The following is a 19,717-nucleotide window of genomic DNA, read 5'->3' as shown; positions in this document are numbered from 1 at the left end:
CCCCCCCCCCCCTCTCTCTCTCTCTCTCTCTCTCTCTCTCTCTCTCTCTCTCTCTCTCTCTCGCTTCGCAAAGATCTTTGAGGTCTCTTGGGATAGTTTCCCACGACGTTAAAAATTATCTTCTCTTCTTCTTCTCTCTGACAATCACGTTGCATATTCCCTCTCTCTCTCTCTCTCTCTCTCTCTCTCTCACACACACACACACACACACACACACACACACACACACACAACTTTGGCTTTTTCTGTGTTGACTCGCTCTCTCTCACACACACACACACACAAACACACAATAGTACTCCTACTGGAAACTCTCTCTCTCTCTCTCTCTCTCTCTCTCTCTCTCTCTCTCTCTCTCTCTCACACACACACACACACACACACACACACACACACGTGTGCGTCGTTTCATATTCTCTCTCACATACACATGTCACCTACAACACTCACTCTCTCTCTCTCTCTCTCTCTCTCTCTCTCTCACAGTGCAGACGCATTCAAGGAAGTTTTCCTGCTAAGTCAAAGTCAGTGGGGGATTTGGGTGCAACTTGCAAAAATTTTTCTTTCCAAGGCAAAGTCAACGCGGGATCTACATATGACAACTCTTTTTTTTCAAAAAGTTCAAAATTTTGAAATCTCAAAGGCTTCCAACATTCAACATTCTTTGGCCTTGAAAATTTTAAGCTCCATCATGAGGAGGCCTACTGTTTGCGCCCCTCCAGCCTCAAGACAATACAATAGACGCTTGGGCATTCTCTTTCCAATTTCACCGTCTCTAAACCGGGACTTTCACCCTAGAGAAACTTCAATTGCTTTGGTTTGAAGATGAGAAAACCTACAAAGTTTAGGAAAATTTAGTGTAAACACCTTAAATATACTAAATTTGTCTATAAAATTTTTCATATGTAGGTTATCAAAATTGCATGCTAATGCTTGAAGAAAACCTAAGTTTAGTGTAATCCTACCTACTCCAAATTTTGAGATTTATCTCCAAACTCTACAATGTTCAGAGAAATTCGCCCGTGAATATCGTAAATCTGAGATTTCTTATATGACGGTTTTCCAAGATTAAAAAAAAACATTGTTCATCCAAGTGCTCGAAAAAAACATAGGCTTACATAATCTCATTCACAAATTTTGAGATTTGAAATTCACATATAAGTCCTAACTCGAAGGTGAAAATGCCACATAGTTTTGAAAAAACCTTCAAATCTACTCAAGATTTTTGTTCGCCTCCCACCTTTGCCGCCTCCGATTCACTTGTGCCGCCTTAGATTTGCTCTCTATGTCTCGGATTTGCTCGCCGGCAACCTTAGACTTGTTTTTCTCTGTCGCCCGCTTTGGATCGACAAATTCAACTCCCCTGTCCATGTTGAGCATGAACATATGGAACAAAACTCTTATTCTCTCTCTCTCTCTCTCTCTCTCTCTCTCTCTCTCTCTCTCTCTCACACACACACACACACACACAAAATCACGTTGCGTATCTCTCTCTCTCTCTCTCTCTCTCTCTCTCTCTCTCTCTCTCTCTCTCTCTCTCTCAGCCGTTTTTTGACCTAGTAAACAGTAGTTCACTCTTTTGATCATAACTTCTTCATTTGAACTTCGATTTAGGTGATCCATAGCCTCAATCGAAGAGCACAAAGCCCTCTACGCACTGATGTAAAGACAGAATTTTTTTGAGCAATGGAAGGCTTTGCTATAACAGCATCTCAGAGTTGAAAAATTGTCAAAACTTTGCGTTTTTGTCGCCGACTTGAAGGCAATGTCCGACAAAACTCGCAAGGGTGGAAAATCCACACTTGCCATGGAGAATGATGCAAAATCTCCAAGGAATTTGGATGCTAATCCAACCCCATCGTCTACAACAACAGAAGCAATGATCATGGCTTACTTGATCTCATTACAAGAAACGGTCGACAAGCAAGGTGAAGAGTTGCGCGCACTTGCAATGGAGAATGGCACTTTAAGAGTTCTTGTTGTGGAGAATGAGCACCTCAAGAAGGTTCTTGAAATCCAAACAACACACTTGGTGCATCTTGAGAATGAAGTTCAAGAATGTAAGCGCTCTCTTGTGGACATGAATGTATTGAAAGAGCGCTTGAGCAAAGTTGAGAGTGATCATGTATTGAAAGAGGAAATGATAGATACAATACGACATGATGTATGTGAGATGAGAAATGCATCCAAATCATGGGCTGATATATATAAGGATAATGTGGTTTCTACATCTCCTATCACGCAAGCCGTTGTCCAAGCAAAGAATGTAGAAAATGTGGACACTCAAGAATTGCAAGAATGGAAAAAACGCTCAAAAAACATTGTCATTCGTGGAATCAAGGAAAAAAGCATGGAAACACCCCAATCTCTTGCGGTTGCTATTGAAGAGTTTTTTGCTACATACTTTGGTATGTCCGGAATCATGGCTTATGGTGCACATCGAGTTGGAAAGCAAGGAGTCCCTCGCTCGGGAGAAAGACATATTGTATGTACCATGGCTGATGAGGTAAAGAGAAAGATTATCCTTGACAATAGTTGGATCTACCTCAAAGGAACAGGTTGTAATGTATATGAGAATCGCACTCTTATGCAATAAAATGTACGTCGCAAAGCATATGAGGAAAGAACCAAGAAGGTCAAGGTGTCATCTCAAGAAGAAAAGTCACTTGAGAAGGATGCAAGTCCACCCAACAAATAGGGACCATGATCTATGAGACAAACTCACGCTTGCGAATAAGCTTTTGGAATTGTAACTGCTATCCATGGAATGCGGGAATTGGCATTGATGAGCTTACCAATGGCTCCGATGTGATACTTCTTGTCGAAACATGGGAGCATGATGCGCACGAATTCTTGGATTTGACAAATATGATGTGCATTCTTTGATGTGGACCAAAAATGCAAAGCAACGTAGAGGCCAAGGAGGCGCGTAGCATGTATGATCAAAAAGGGTTTGAAAGATGTTTCCATTGTCAAAGAAGATAAGTATAAACGCTACTTATGGCTGAAAATCAGCCCACCCAATGGTCAAGTCGTGTTTGTGGTTGGTTGCTACATTCCTCACTATGACTCCAACTTTTATGCTCGCTTGGATATGGATAGAGATCAGCCCTTTGTTGAACTAGAGGAAGACATTGCTCATTACAAGGACCAAGGTGAAGTCATTGTCTTTGGAGACATGAATGCTCGCAGAAAGACGTTACAACATGACATACAACAAGTTGAGATGCCGCATGTCTCAAGAAGAATGGATGACTCATACATGTATAATCGAAATTCTAATGATGCAAAAGAATTGGATCACTATGGAAAGTCACTTCTACATATGTGCAATAGTACCGGAATGCTCATTGCAAATGGTGTATCTTTATGGCAAGGCACTAATGACTTTACATGTAGAAACCACAATGGTGATAGTGTGATTGACTATATGTTGTTTTTGGAAGCCACTTTAGAATGCATCCAAAGATTTACACTTGGTGAATGGAATCCGAAATCGGATCATAGGATGCTATGTATTGACTTCAAGTGTGGTAAAAGACCGGAGCATGTAGCCTCCAATCATGATGTGAATCATTTGTACCTACGTCTAGACTTCAAACGAGCACTTATATATGTTGATATGGTGGACCAAATGTTAACCATCACAGAGCATCAAGAGAGCCCAACATTAGAATGCAAGTGGAAAGTTTTGAAAGAAGTAATTTGCTCTTGTGCGAAGGAATGCTTTTCGGTGAACCACATATCTTGCAAAAGATCTAAGAAGGGTAGCACCAAGAAGAAATGGTTCGACATGGAATGTAGTCAAGCCTGAAAACACTTGCTAAGGTTGGATGCAAGCAAAGACAAGAAAGGTTACTTGGAATGTTCACACACATACAAAGCACTTGTTTAAAAAAAGAGGAGAAGGTGGGAAGTCAAAAAACAACTTCTTTTAGCGCAAGAGAAAGCACATGCATGTGACAAGTTTTGGCAAAATCTAAAAGGCAAGCGTGTTGAGAGCTTTGGTGACTTGACTCTTGAGGATATGTATACGCACGGTAAGAACCTCTATGAGCAACCCAATGTTGATAAGATGGAGTGTTGTAGCTCCCTTCCATTTATACATCCCTTCTTCACTATTGAAGATATATGTTGTGCACTTGAGAAACTTGCTACTCGTAAGGCAGGGGACCTTCAAGGTGTCAAGGTTGAAATGATTAAATGCACAAGCAAGAAAACACGATATTGGATATGCGATATGGTTAACCTTGCACTTCAGCATGGCATGTCTCATGATTGGAGTGAAAATTGGATCAAACCTTTGCACAAAGGAGGAGATGTAAACAATGTGAACAACTATCGCACTATGATGGTCGGTTCTTTGATGGAAAAGTTATTTGGATGTATCATGGAGATGAAGATAAGTGAATGGGCTGAAAAGAACGACAAACGTGCACTAGGCCAAGCGGGTTTTCGAAAGCATCATAGCACTATTGATCACATTGTCACTCTTCGAGTTCTTATGGAAACGTCTCGATTGAAAGGAAAAAAGTTGTATTGTTGCTTTGTGGATTTCAAGAAAGCTTTTGACATGGTACCGCGAGGAAATCTTTGGAGACTTATGCAAAGCCTTCAAGTGCCGAGATAATTTATACATGCAGTCTTTTGCATCTTACCAAAAAGTGATATGTCGACTACGTATGGGAGATGGAATTTCAGAAATTTTTGCAAGCACCATTGGTGTCAAACAAGGATTCCCACTTTCCCCAATCCTCTTTGGGCTACTCATTGATGAATTGGAATGCATGTTTCTTGATTTTATGCAACAAGAAGGCATAGAAGAGCTTAAGATCGGAAATGCGGTGATCATGCTTTTGCTTTATGCCGATGATGGAGTGCTCTTGGCACATACCTTAGAAGATGCACAAAAGCTTATGAGTGTCTTGGAACGCTTTTGCCTACATAGCAGGCTGATCGTGAATGGATCCAAAACCAAGGTTATGCTTATAAAGACCCTCAATGATGAATCCATGCATTGTATACAACAATGAGCAACTTGAAGTGGTAGATAGCTTCAAGTACCTTGGCCTTGAGGTTCCATCCAATCATAGATGGAAGGATTGCGCAATGCATCGCTTGGAAGGTGGAAAGAGGGCTTATTATGCATTTGAGAACATGTGCAATGTTGGAGAGATAAAGTGTTGGGCTCTCAAAAAGTACCTCTTTGACACATTGGTGACACTGGTGCTTCTTTATGGAGTGGAGGTGTGGGGGAAGTCTACTTGGAAAGAGTTTGAGAATGTCCAAAAGCGTTTTCTCACCAACTTTCTCCAAGTCAAGACACAAACACCCTACATGCTCTTACTTCTTGAGTCCGGATCGCTTCCCATTGAGGTCTTGGGCATGCAAAGAGCTGTGGTGTACATGCTTAAGACACAACGTAGCCCTTTGTATCGACTTCCTAGAATCACATATGAAGCAAATCAAAAAGTCCAAAAGACATGCAAGAGTAAAATACTAAGTTCGGGGTGATGCTTGACATCAAGAAATGATTTGGAAGATGGGATGCATGTCACTTGATCAAGGATGCGTCGATCGACTCCCAAGTTAATGAGGCCTTCTTACAACGTCAATGTATCACGGCCTGGGAGAAATCCGGAGGTTCTCACTTCAACCATTACACCACACACATTGCCCCAAACTACAAATCTCTCTTCTTCTCCGAACGCGGTAACCGAACCCATCCCTACATCCTTGAGCCCATCCCATTGAGTGCGATCCACACCATTGCCTCCATTCATCATAGCTCCCATTCTCTACGCTGTGAGACAGAACGTTGAGGCACTGGCGAGGAATCTCGTCGACTTTGCACCTTATGCCCTCGTCAAGTGCGAGAGAGTGAGTACCACACACTACTTGAGTGCTCAGATTTTGACCACATTAGGTCCTCTTTTCCCCTTATATTCAGCCATGACCTCTCCCTACATACCTTCCTCTCCCAACCACGATGTGGACTCTCTATTGCGACGCTCATTTCAGCCATTTTTGAGCATCCATAGTCACTTATGACCTCCACTCACACCACGTGACATGTCATTTGGTCCCATAGGTCATATTTGACCTCCGAGGACGATAATAGATGTTGGGATCGGAGAGCACACACACAGAGAGCCAGCACGAAGAAGGAGATAGACACAGTGTGTGGCGGGGCGGTACTCACACTACAATGTGTAGTTATGAGTATAGTTATTATGAATGAGTAAATGAATGGCTGTACATGGGCGGCTGAACAACGGGCAGTCGGGCACACGGGCCTTTAACCCAACAATCTCCCACTTAAAGGCAGTGTGCCTTTAAAGTGGCCAAAGTACAGCAAAAGAAGTCAAGCCATACCCATCAGCAACTGTGAACACATAGCCGCTAGTAGACTTCCTCGAGTCCACTGACCCTGCATAGTCTGAATCTGTATATCCGCAAACAGACATATCCTTCTCACCATAACATAGGGACAACTCTGAAGTCCCTCTCAAGTATCTGAGAATACATCTCACTGCATCCCAATGACGCTTGCCCGGGTTAGACATGTACCTTCTAACCACACCAACTGCATGAGCAAGATCTGGACGCGTAGCCACCATGGCATACATCAAGGAACCAACAGCTGACGCATAGGGAATCTGAGACATCTCTGTAGTCTCCAAATCTGTCTGAGGGCAGTCATCATGGCTGAGTTTTACATATGGAGGCAACGGGGTACTAATGGCCTTCCCCCCTTCCATATGAAAATGCTCAAGCACCTTGTCAATGTACTCTTTCTGACTAAGAAAGAGCATCTTGCGAGAACGATCACGAGTGATCCGCATACCCAAAATATGACTGGAATCCCCAAGATCCTTCATGGCAAAGGTCTCATGTAGCCTATGTTTCAAGGCATCCACATCAGAAATACACTTCCCTGCGATCAGCATGTCATCCACATACAAAACCAAAACAATAAGACTACCATCTGCAGCCTTGCGAGTATAGAGGCATGGGTCCTCATAACTGCGTACATAACCCAATGAACTCATGAATGCATCAAACTTACGATACCATTCACGAGATGATTGCTTCAGCCCATACAAGGTCTTAAGAAGCCGGCATACCATCTTCTTTGAACCATGAATAACAAACCCACTTGGTTGCTCCATGTACAAATCCTCGTGCAAGTCCGGATGTAAGAAAGTTGTCTTTACATCCATTTGCTTCAACTCCATGTCTTCTGTAGCTACCAAGGCAAACAACATACGCAAAGTAGACATCTTCACCACTGGGGAGAAGATCTCGTCAAAATCAATGCCCTTCTGTTGCTTGAATCCTTTAGCCACAAGCCTTGCTTTGTACCTAGGCTTTGCATCCATTGAACACAATTTTATCTTGTAAACCCACTTGCATGGTAGTGCCTTCTTACCCTTTGGCAAAGGAGTAAGCTCCCACGTTTCATTTTGGATCAACGAATCCATCTCTGACTGCATAGCCTGCTCCCACTTGAGCTTGTCAACACTAGACATGGCCTCATCATAACATGATGGCTCCCCGCAATCAGTCAACAATACATAATCCATAGAAGGCACAAAACGCTGAGGCTGTCTTGCACGCCGCTCTGAACGCCTCAAAGACTGTGCAGGAGGTGCATCTGGCTGTCCCACATCTACATGATCTCCCAACAAGGGCTGATCTCCCACTTGAGGGTCAATGGGTTGCCCACGAGCAGCCATGGGACCATCATACCGATGACCATCCTCCTCAAATATCACACGCCGAACCTCAACCGTTCGCGGTGATGCTCTATACATAGAGTCCTCATGAAAAACAACATCATGGCTGCGCACAATCTTCCTGTCAATAGGATCCCACAATCAATAACCCATCTCACCAGAGCTACCATAACCCAAGAAGATACATCTCTTGCTCTTTGGATCCAATTTGCTGCGTTTTGCCTTAGGTACATGTACATAAGCTTCACAGCCAAAAACACGAAGGTGACCATACGAAGGTGGCAAACCTGTCCATATCTCTTCAGGCACTTTGAAGCCCAAAGGAACACTAGGTGAACGATTTATCAAATGCACAGAAGTGGCAACAGCTTCAGCCCAAAATCCATTTGACAAACCAGCCATAGAAAGCATACTACGGACTTTTTCCTGTATAGTCCTGTTCATGCGCTCTGCCACACCATTTTGAGGAGGTGTATAGGGAGCACTAAGCTCGCGCCGTATACCCTTCTCAACACATAATGTTGTGAAAGCATGAGACATAAATTCACCCCCATTGTCCGTACGTAAGCACTTCAACTTACAACTTGATTGGTTCTCAACAAGAGCCAACCATTGCTTAAATATATCAAACACCATATCCTTCTTACGAATGGGGTATGCCCATACCTTCCTGCTAGCATCATCAATGAACGTAACAAAGTACATAGCACCTCCAAGAGAAGCATTGGGCATTGGCCCACATACATCACTATGCACCAAAGCTAGCTTTTCCAAAGATCTGTGTGGAACACTTTTCTTATGAGAAGACCGAGCATGTCGACCATAAAGGCAGTGCTCACAAAACTCAAAACCACCAAAATCTGAAACGGGAATGTAATCCGCACGTGCCAACAACTTCAAACCTTTCAGTGACATATGCCCCAAACGTTGATGCCATAAAGAAGCAGGAGGTTGCTCAGTGATCCCCACAATGTGATCAGCCACACTAGCTACACAAAGGGAATACAACGTATTCCTCTTAGCACCTTTAACCAAAACAAGGCTGCCCTTAGTGATCTTCCAACCTCCATCACCAAAAGATACATTGAAACCAAGTGAATCCAACTGACCCACACTAATCAAGCTTTTTGCAAGAGCCGGCACATGACGTACACGCTGCAAGACAAACGTAGTAGAGTTTGGCATAGCCAAATGAATATCCCCAATGCCATGAATCTGCATAGAACGCCCATCGACAATCCTGACAGTACCTGTGCTCGAAGCATCATAGTCATGAAACCACGACCTATGAGGCGTAACGTGAAAAGAAGCACCACTGTCAATGACCCAATCCATAGGCATACTACTCTCATGAGTGAGAAGAAAAGCGTCATCAAAATAGGATGCAAGCAACACATCACCAAGCTCTTCACTAGTAGCACTAGTCGGAGCACATACATGGTCATCTTGAGAGCTACACTCTCCATGTGTTGCATTTAACTCCTCAATCTTGACATTGGATTTAGGCTTGTCCTTAGCATCATGGTCTTTCTTCTTACCATCTCCATTTTCCCTTTTCCACTTGTAGCAATCCTTTTTGAAATGGCCTTTTCTACCACAATGAAAACATTCCACATCCTTTTTACTTGTGCCTGCACGGAACTTGCTTCTAGATTTACCCCTGTTGGACTTATACTTGTCCATAGTCCTGCCTCTGACAACCATTGCACTAGAAGACTTACTACCTGCATTATTCTTTCGATTAATCTCTTCCGTGAGAAGACTAGACTCCACATTAGTACTTGTCAACTCATCCGCAGGAACCGAGTTACTTATGGCTACCCTAAATGTGTCCCATGACTCAGGCAACGTGACAAGTAAAAACATAGCTTTTACATTGTCCTCAAACGTAATTTTCTGCGTAGCAAGTTGGCTCAAAATTGTATTGAACTCATTCAAATGCGCATTCATGGAAGCACCTTCCTCCATTCGCAAATCAATAAGCTTTTTAATCCAATACACCATAGAAGCAGCCGAATGCTTATCATACATATCGCAAATCCGCTGCCATAGCTCATAAGCTCCACCCTTTGCATCTTTCACATTGTAATAAACAGACTTTGAAAGGGAAAGCCTAATGGTAGACCTGCACATCTCATCCAACTCCTCCCAATCATCCCTCTCCATGTTCTCTGGCTTAACTCCCTGCAACTTTAGAGGTCGAATCTGTTTCTTCTGCACCAAGACATCCCAAATCTGATCTTTCCAATATGAGAAGTTAGCACCATCCAACTTCTCAATATTGAAAATTGTGCCCTCTTTACTGCCCATTACAACAAGAATGCAACAATGAGAAACCTGTAACCAACCAACAAACTGCCACAACAAAGTAGTGTTGTAAATCTGACAACACCTGCTGCTCAATCAAAGAGCAAACGCATAGAGTATAAATCAGCCCATAATATGGTCAAAAAACGTACGTAGAAATCCACAAACAAATGCATAAATCCGTGACACCTGTAACTCAACTGGCCTAGGCAAACCGTGCCACAAAATGCATCAACAATGAGCTGTCATAGAGGCATAAACATACTCCATGTCTGAATAACCACAATAGAGACATAAGCTGACCAAGCTTACACAAATTCGTGAGCATAAATGGATCCAAGTGAGCATATAACCAATGCACAAGCTCAACGAAGTCCAATCTCTACTGTCAACCAAGTACCTGTCCGTACTCAAACCGCAACACTGCAAGCAAGAGCAAACCCGCTCTATGTATAAGTGAACCAAATCTCCACAATATCATGCATAAAGAGTGTCTGTCAAACTGCCATATCCACATCCATCAACATACATAGATGATGTAAACCTGTAGCTCAAGAACACGCATAAACAGACTGCCCAAAAGAGTAGAAGCTCCCACTCAAACCACAACCATATACATGGCTGTCCCACAGTCAAAATACATGTTATGTAACCACAGAAGAAACCTGTATCCAAAGCTCCCTGTAACCTATAACCTGTACCCGTACCTGTACCTGTACCTGTACCTACACCTGTACCTGTACCTGTAGTCGAAGAAGACAATGTCGCCAAAACTCCCACTCTATCTGTGTGTATGAGGCCACTCCAAAAAGAGGCTACACACTCTCAAATGAGTTGTGGGCTCACGTAAGTGGAAGACACTACAACAATGGCACCTGTAATGGCTATGGAAGCTCTGGCAGCAAAAAAACTACCAAAGAGAGTTGAAAAACGCAGCTCCTAGTCTGTAGCTCGGATGGGATTTCTAATGGCACGAATGGCTCCGAAAGGGGGGTTAAACCCCAGGACGCCTGATGAAAATACTCGTGGAGTGCTGAACCTTCCAATGCCAAGCTCAAAAAAAACTTCTGCTCTTTAGAAATGCGCGCGTGCGCGAAACCAAAAAACGGCAATGAAACAGCAGCAAGTTTCAACACACTCAACAATGATGATGAAACTCTCAATGCTCTCACTACCAAGCTCTGATGCCACTTGTTGGGATCGGAGAGCACACACACAGAGAGCCAGCATGAAGAAAGAGATAGACACAGTGTGTGGCGGGGCGGTACTCACACTACAATGTGTAGTTATGAGTATAGTTATTATGAATGAGTAAATGAATGGCTGTACATGGGCGGCTGAACAACGGGCAACCGAGCACACGGGCCTTTAACCCAACAATAGAACTATCTATCTATCTCTCATACACACACACACAACTTTGGCTTTTTTTGTGTTGACTCACGCTCTCTCTTTCTCTCTCACACACATGCATGTGCCGCTTCATATTCTCTATCACATACACACGTCACCTGCAACATGGCCGTGCTCTCTCTCTCTCTCTCTCTCTCTCTCTCTCTCTCTCTCTCTCTCTCTCTCTCTCTCTCTCTCTCTCTCTCAGTGCACGACGCATTCAAGGCAGTTTTCCTTCTAAGGCAAAGTCAGTGGGGGATTTGGGTGCAACTTGCAAACATTTTTCTTTCCAAGGCAAAGTCAACGGAGGATCCTACAGATGACAACTCTTTTTTTTCAAAAAGTTAAAAAATTTGAAACCTCTTTGCAAAGGTTTCCAACATTCAACACGTGGATGGGCTCTTTGGCCTTGAAAATTTAAGCTCCATCATGTGGAGGCCTACTGTTTGCACCCCTCCAGCCTCAAGACAATGCAATAGACGCATGGGCATTCTCTTTCCAATTTCACCGTCTCTAATCCAGGACTTTTACCCTAGAGAAACCTCAAATGCTTTGGTTTGAAGATGAGAAAACCTACAAAGTTTAGGAAAATTTAGTGTAAACACATTAAAATATACTAAATTTGTCTCTAAAATTTCTCATAAGTAAAAATTGCATGCTAATGCTTGAAGAAAACCTAAGTTTAGTGTAATCCTACCTACTGCAAATTTTGAGATTTACCTCCAAACTCTACAAAGTTCAGAGAAATTTTGCGCGTGAATATAGTAAGTCTGAGATTTCTTATATGACGGTTTTCCAAGATTAGAAAAAACATTGTTCATCGAAGCGCTCGAAAAAAACATAGGCTTACATAATCTCATTCACGAATTTTGAGATTTGAAATTCTCATATAAGTCCTAACTCGAAGGTGAAAATGCCACATAGTATTTAAAAAACCTTCATATCTAGTCAAAATTTTAGTTCGCCTCTTACCTTTGCTGCCTCCGATTCACTTGCGCCGCCTTAGATTTGCTCTCTATGTCTCGTTTTTGCTTGCCGGTAACCTTAGACTTGTTTTTCTCCGCCGCCCACTTTGGATCGACAAATTCAACTCCGCTGTCCATGTTGAGCATGAACATATGGAACAAAACTCTTATTCTCTCTCTCTCTCTCTCTCTCTCTCTCTCTCTCTCTCTCTCTCACACACACACACACACAATCACGTTGCATATTCCTCTCTCTCTCACACACATTTTATATGAGCAAGCAAATATTGAAAAAATGCCATTTTATGGTTCACTCCCATGTATGCCGTCTTTATTTACTATTGAGGATGTATGCGGTGGGCTTGAAAAGTTGGCCACTCGCAAAGCAGGAGATCTTCAAGATATCAAGCCAGAGATGATCAAATGGACGGGAGATTTTACCCATGAGGAGTGGATGTGTGATATGTTCAACCTTGCACTTCAACATGGTATGCCTTATGATTGGAGTACTAATTGGGTTAAGCCTTTGCATAAAGGAGGGGATGTAAAGAATGTAAGCAACTACCGGACTATAATGATTGGGTCTCTTATGGCAAAGTTGTTTGGGTGCATAATGGAGATGAAATTGAGTGATTGGGCTGAAGAGAATGACAAGCATGCAAAGGGACAAGCGGGTTTTCGTAGATGCCATAGCACCATTGATCATCTTGTCACTCTTCGTGTTCTCATGGAGGAAAGTCGGTTGAAAGGCAAGCGATTGTATTGTTGTTTTGTGGACTTTAAGAAAGCCTTTGATATGATTCCACGTAACAATTTGTGGAGAAGGATGGAAGAACTCCAAGTGCCAAGTGAGTTTATGCTTGCGGTTTCTCGAATCTATGACAAGGTGATGTGTCAATTGCGCATGGGAAGAGGAATTTAAGAAATTTTTGTAAGAACTATTGGAGTTAAACAAGGATGTCCGTTGTCACCAACTCTCTTTGGTCTATGCATCGATCAATTGGAACAAATGGTACTTGACTTTATGCAAGAAGAAGGCATTGAAGAGGTCACTATTTGCAATGTGGTAATCATGCTTTTGTTGTATGGGGATGATGTAGTGCTTCTAGCACACACTTTAGAAGATGCACAAAAGCTTATGGTTGTCCTTGAGAACTTTTGCTTGCATAGTGGGCTGATTGTAAATGAATCCAAAACAAAGGTTATGCTTGTGAAAACCAACCATAAGGAGAAGCCATGCATTGTGTACAACAACGAGACACTTGAAGTTGTTGAGAGCTTTAAGTACCTTGGCCTTGAGGTTCCATCCAATCACAAGTGGCATGAATGTGCTATGCGTCGTTTGGAAGCGGGAAAGAGAGCATATTATGCATTTGAGAACATGTGTAATGCGGAAAACATCAAGTGTTGGATTCTCAAGAAGTATCTTTTTGATGCATTGGTGACACCGGTTCTTCTTTATGGAGTTGAAGTGTGGGGCGGGAGCATATCAAAGTCTACTTGGAAAGAGTTTGAGAATGTCCAAAAGCGTTTTCTTACAAACTTTCTCCAAGTTAAGACACAAACACCATATATGCTCTTACTTCTTGAGTCGGGATCTCTTCCAATTGAGGTTATGGGCATGGAAAGGGTTGTGGAGTACATGATAAAGATGCGTCAAAACCCCTCACATTGACTTCCTACAATTGCATGGGAAGCAAGCAAAAAAGTTCAAAAGACGCATAAAAGCAAGATCTTGAGCACGGGATGGATGCAAGACATAAAGAAGTGGTTTGGGAGATGGGATGCATTACACTTGCTACATGATGCTTCAATTGACTCTCAAGTGAATGAAGCTTTTCTACAACGCCAATGTATTACGGCTTGGGAGAAATCCGGTGGGTCACGCTTCATACATTACACCACCTATATTGCCCCCAACTACAAAACCATGTTCTTCGCTGAGAGAGGAAACCGTACTCACACTTACATGCTTGAGCCTATTCCCTTGTCCGCGATACGCACTATCGCAGCAATTCGGCTTAGCTCTCATTTTCTTCGATGCAAGATAGGGCGTTGGGGCAATGGAGAAGAGTCAAATCGATTGTGCACATTATGCTCACTACAAGTTCGAGAGTCTGAGTACCACACACTACTAGATTGCTCAGCTTTTGATCACATCCGAACTTGCTTCTCTCACATTTTCAGCCATAACTTAGACCTACACACTTTCCTCTCCCAGCCAAAGTGTGGGCTCTCCATTGCGACTCTCATCACTACAATTTTGGAGCATCGAGAGTCACTCATCAGCCATACACATACTACATCACATGTAACTTTGGTCCCATAGGTCATATTTGACCTCCGAGGACGATAATAAAATCTATCTATCTATCTATCTATCTATCTATCTCTCTCTCTCTCTCTCTCTCTCTCTCTCTCTCTCTCTCTCTCATACACACACAACTTTGGCTTTTTCTGTGTTGACTCACGCTCTCTCTTTCTCTCACACACACACACACACACGCACGCACCGCTTCATATTCTCTATCACATACACACGTCACCTGCAACATGGCCGTGCTCTCTCTCTCTCTCTCTCTCTCTCTCTCTCTCTCTCTCTCTCTCTCTCTCTGAGTGCACGACGCATTCAAGACAGTTTTCCTTCTGAGGCAAAGTCAGTGGGGGATTTGGGTCTAACTTGCAAACATTTTTCTTTCCAAGACAAAGTCAACGCGGGATCCTACAGATGACAACTCTTCTTTTTTCAAGAAGTTAAAAAATTTGAAACCTCAAAAGTTTCCAACATTCAACACGTGGATGGGCTCTTTGGCCTTGAAAATTTTAAGCTCCATCATGAGGAGGCCTACTGTTTGCACCCCTCCAGCCTCAACAAGTGCAACAGACACTTGGGCATTCTCTTTCGAATTTCACCGTCTCTAAACCGAGACTTTTACCCTAGAAAAACCTCAAATGCTTGAAGATGAGAAAACCTACAAAAATAGGAAAATTTAGCGTAAACACCTTAAAATATACTAAATTTGTCTCTAAAATTTCTCATGTATAGGTTATCAAAATTGCATGCTAATGCTTGAAGAAAACCTAAGTTTAGTGTAATCCTACCTACTGCAAATTTTGAGATTTACCTCCAAACTCTTCAACGTTCAGAGAAATTTCGCGCGTGAATATTGTAAATCTGAGATTTCTTATATGATGGTTTTCCAAGATTAAAAAAAAAACGTTGTTCATCCAAGTGCTCGAAAAAAACATAGGCTTACGTAATCTCATTCACAAATTTTGAGATTTGAAATTCACATATAAGGCCTAACTCGAAGGCGAAAATGCCACATAGTTTTTAAAAAACCTTCAAATCTAGTCAAGATTTTTGTTCGCCTCCCGCCTTTGCCGCCTCCGATTCTTGCGCCGCCTTAGATTTGTTCTCTATGTCTCGGATTTGCTCGCCGGTAACCTAAGACTTGTTTTTCTCCGCCGCCCGCTTTGGATCGACAAATTCAACTCCCCTGTCCATGTTGAGCATGAACATATGGAACAAAACTCTCTCTCTCTCTCTCTCTCTCTCTCTCTCTTTTTCTCTCTCACACACACTCACACACAGACAATCACACTGCATATTCCCTCTCTCTCTCTCTCTCTCTCTCTCTCTCTCTCGCACGCACCGCTTCATATTCTCTATCACATACACACGTCACCTGCAACATGACCATTCTGTGTGTGTGTGTGTGTGTGTGTGTGTGTGTGTGTGTGTGCGCACGACGCATTAAGGCAGTTTTCCTTCTAAGGAAAAGTCAGTAGGGGATTTGGGTGCAACTTGCAAACATTTTCTTTCCAAGGCAAAGTCAACGCGACATCCTACATAACTTTTTTTTCAAAAAGTTGAAAAAATTGAAACCTCAAAGGCTTCCAACATTCAACACATGGATGGGCTCTTTGGCCTTGAAAATTTTAAGCTCCATTATATACAGCATAGACATAGATACCATGGCAAACTGAACTAGGAAGATTTGAATTTCCTTATGTTCGAGTGTACCTAAACCAGCTCCTCTACCCTAGACTGAATTTAGAGTGTTTTTCAAGTCACCCAAGCCAAGAAAATGCACATTACCATGGCATGCGAACACGAGCAATTAAAATAAGGCTCAATTGAACAGACTATATGACACATCATTGATTGATAGTAAGCAATATAAAACTAGTTCTTTCAATTGCTGTGAATCTATGGATTGCTCTATTGCAATGGTGTGCACACAATTCAAATGGAAGCTCCTTCATTTTTGCCCGTCATTGGCCTTCGGATGTCGCGTTCGCTGTTTGGAGAATCCCTCGACTTCAATCAACGATAATAAGTGGACCTTGTGGTGAGTTCACCCTTGCAAGCAAGGCATAGATGACACATGCCAACAAGTAAATTTTTCCAATTAAAGTAGATATTCTCGAAGGGTTAACTACATGTATGTCAAAGTGTGCAAACACGAGAGAGAGAGAGAGAGAGAGAGAGAGAGAGAGAGAGAGAGAGAGAGGCAAAATGATACAAGATGACTCGAGAGTCGTCGAAGGCTGCACCAAACTATGGGTCAGAAAAAACCTCTAAAAATACCCAACACAAAAAATCCACAAGAGTGAAACACAAATATAAAATGGGCAAACCCTATGTGCCTAGAATCCCGGTGAAGGGTGGCCAACCCACAACCAAGGGCTTGAATGCATGTGAGAAAAGCCATACACAGGAGTGAAAGCATTGGGAAGGTGAACCTTACACTCTAACAATGTAAACCCTCCATTTCGGGTGCATTCAAGGCCTAATTAGAAAAATCCATATCTATTTTTTTCTGTATTAGAATTGGACTGATTACCCTGTTGTGTGAAACTCACGTGCTTTGTTTACATATTTTTGAGTGAGCCCGCGAACATATTCAGAGCAGTAAAATTCCAAAGGGCATACGCAAGCATGTGTGCAACGCTCTCTTGATTGAATGTGACAGAGTTCAAGTTACCCTTACCATGAGATAATGTCTCTTCAAGAAATGTATAGTTTTACAGTTAAAAATGCATGAGTGAGATATTTGCATCTACTTATCTACATGTAAGCTCGGCATTGTCATCGTTCCACCACATGGCTGAGCTCATCGCCATTGAGCTGCTTTCTTCCTTCGCTGGCTTCCCCTTCCAGAGCTTCAATGTCTTGTGCAGTTTGTCCCTTTTTCGACATCCGGAGGTAGCCATAGTATACCCAGTCCAAGAGACTCAGGGCTATGTAGGTCCCAATGCCCCCAATCAGGCCATACGCAATGGAGTAAGTGAGGGGCATGAGAATGATGGTAATGAAAGCCGGTATCGCCTCCTTCATGTCCTCCCAGTTGATTTCTAGCACTGCTTTCATCATGAGAGCGCCCACCAATATGAGCGGTGGCCCTACCGCCCAAGGTGGAATCGATGCCAACAGAGGCGTAAAGAAGAATGACAGAAAGAAATAAAACGCCACCGTGACTGCAGTGAGTCCTGTGCGTCCACCCTCCTTGATCCCCGTCGACGACTCAATAAACGTCGTCACCGGCGACGTGCCTAGCGTAGAGCCTATTATGATGGCCGTGGCATCACTCATGAACGCAAAATACTGCCCTTCAAAATCCCCACTTTCTTGCATAAACCCTGCAAACTTTGCCATGGAATAGAGTGTCCCTGTTGTGTCAAGAATGTCGACATACAAGAATGTGATGAGGGCTACCCAAAGTTGCCCTTGATTGAAGTGCTTGAAGCTGAGAGCACCTGCGGTCTTCTCAATCTTGTGCACATCTACGACCTTCTTGAAATACTTGAAGAGGCTGTCGCCAGCGGGAGTGTGTGGGAAATAGGTCACCTTGGTGCCTCGAAACCACGAAATCCCCGTGACAAACACAATACCATAAATCATAGCTCCCTTGATGTTTTTGATGAGTGCATAACCGATGATGACAAAGCCGACAATGCCAAGCCAGAATGTGGCGCTCTCCATGCGGTGTTTCAGACAGAGCACATCGCTGGAAACTGTGCCCCCTTGCATAAGCTGGGTGGTGCCATTGATGCTGACAATGGGGGCAACAGCAGTTCTGTATTCACTTGGACAAGCTGCAATTGTGAGCAGAGTAGAGGGGCTAAACCCAATGAGGCCGATACCCTCGCTCGACTGCAAGCCGATAAAAGCCAGGAAGAGTCCGATGCCAGCCGAAGCTGATGTTCGGATAGGTTTGGGTATTGCTTTCGCCAGTTTCGTACGCAGCCCGACAGCAGCGATGAGCAGGAAGAGGATGCCCTCTATAAAGACCGCAGCAAGGGCACTTTCAAAGGGAATATTCCCAGATCCATGGTAACCCACCACAGTGTAGGCAAAGTATGCATTTGTGCCCATGCCCGGGGCGAGGGCAAGGGGCAGATTAGCAAAGACGCCCATAATGATGGAACCCACAAGCGAGGATGCGACGGTTGCAACAATGAAGTCCTTCTTGACTCGATCCAAGCAAGCTTGATAGCCAGGATTTACCGGGTCGAATTTGCACTCTACTCCAGGGCTCACAAGCTGCAGAGAGGTGCCATTAGAGAGCATACCTTGGCAATTTCCGGTAGAGATGGAGGGGACGTTGCAGATTTGGGTGCAATCGGAGACGCCGCAGGGCCCTCCAGAATCTGTAAGGATGCTCGCATTCACTGCGAGAATGTAAGCCATAGTGAGGAAGGTTGCCGTTCCGGCGCGGAGCTCGCGGGTGAAGCATGTCCTGCGCTCTGCGACTTTGAAGTAGCGCCCGATGAAGCTTTTCTCCACAATGTGATTGAGCTTGTGCAGAGAAGACCGCCATGGCCCGAGAGGGCGGGCCATAGCCATTATGTATCAGTGGAGACGATGAAAGGGGCTTTCCTCTCTGCCTGCAGGGGCTGTGGCGAAACAAGCTCTGAGAAACAAGAGTCAAATCAGGCGTACTTGATACTTGTGTCTGGGAGGCCTATGTATCTGCAAGCGCTTTCAGTCTTCCAATTTTTGAGGACAGAGAACCCAAAGTCGTAGGAGCCTATCAAGTGTGTTCACATTGAAATCACACATAAGAAGTCCAAGCACCTATGAGAACAAACTCCGCCGGCCACTACTCAGAATTTTGAGTGGGGTATTATGGTGGAGATCACACATCAAGAACAGTGAAAATATTGGCCGTCTAATGCTTATGGTGAACTATGGGTGCATCGGTCACATTTATACTATTATAAAAGGGGGAGGGATTCCAGCCCCCCCTAACACGTAGCGGCCCAAAGTATCTTTCTTGCTGGTCAAATGGTCCCATAGTAGATTAC

The 19,717-nt window shown here is 43.4% G+C and overlaps 1 protein-coding gene across 1 annotated transcript; it reads right to left on the bottom strand.

The window, feature by feature from the left end:
• Nucleotides 1-17,351: 17,351 nt before the first annotated feature.
• Nucleotides 17,352-19,393, bottom strand: AZG1 (AZA-guanine resistant1). The gene has a single exon (XM_086520162.1). The coding sequence runs from the start codon at nucleotides 19,254-19,256 to the stop codon at nucleotides 17,499-17,501; it is 1,758 nt and encodes a 585-aa protein (XP_086376288.1). The 5' UTR covers nucleotides 19,257-19,393; the 3' UTR covers nucleotides 17,352-17,498.
• Nucleotides 19,394-19,717: the final 324 nt, after the last annotated feature.

The sequence above is a fragment of the Adiantum capillus-veneris genome, chromosome 9, assembly GCF_014529385.1.
Source record: "Adiantum capillus-veneris isolate H3 chromosome 9, ASM1452938v2, whole genome shotgun sequence".
In the NCBI taxonomy this organism is placed as follows: Eukaryota; Viridiplantae; Streptophyta; class Polypodiopsida; order Polypodiales; family Pteridaceae; genus Adiantum; species Adiantum capillus-veneris.
This window is presented reverse-complemented; position numbering and strand designations above follow the sequence as displayed.

Coding starts and splice junctions, on each gene's coding strand:
- AZG1 (XM_086520162.1), bottom strand. CDS start 19,256: ATGGCTATGGCCCGCCCTCTCGGGCCATGGCGGTCTTCTCTGCACAAG.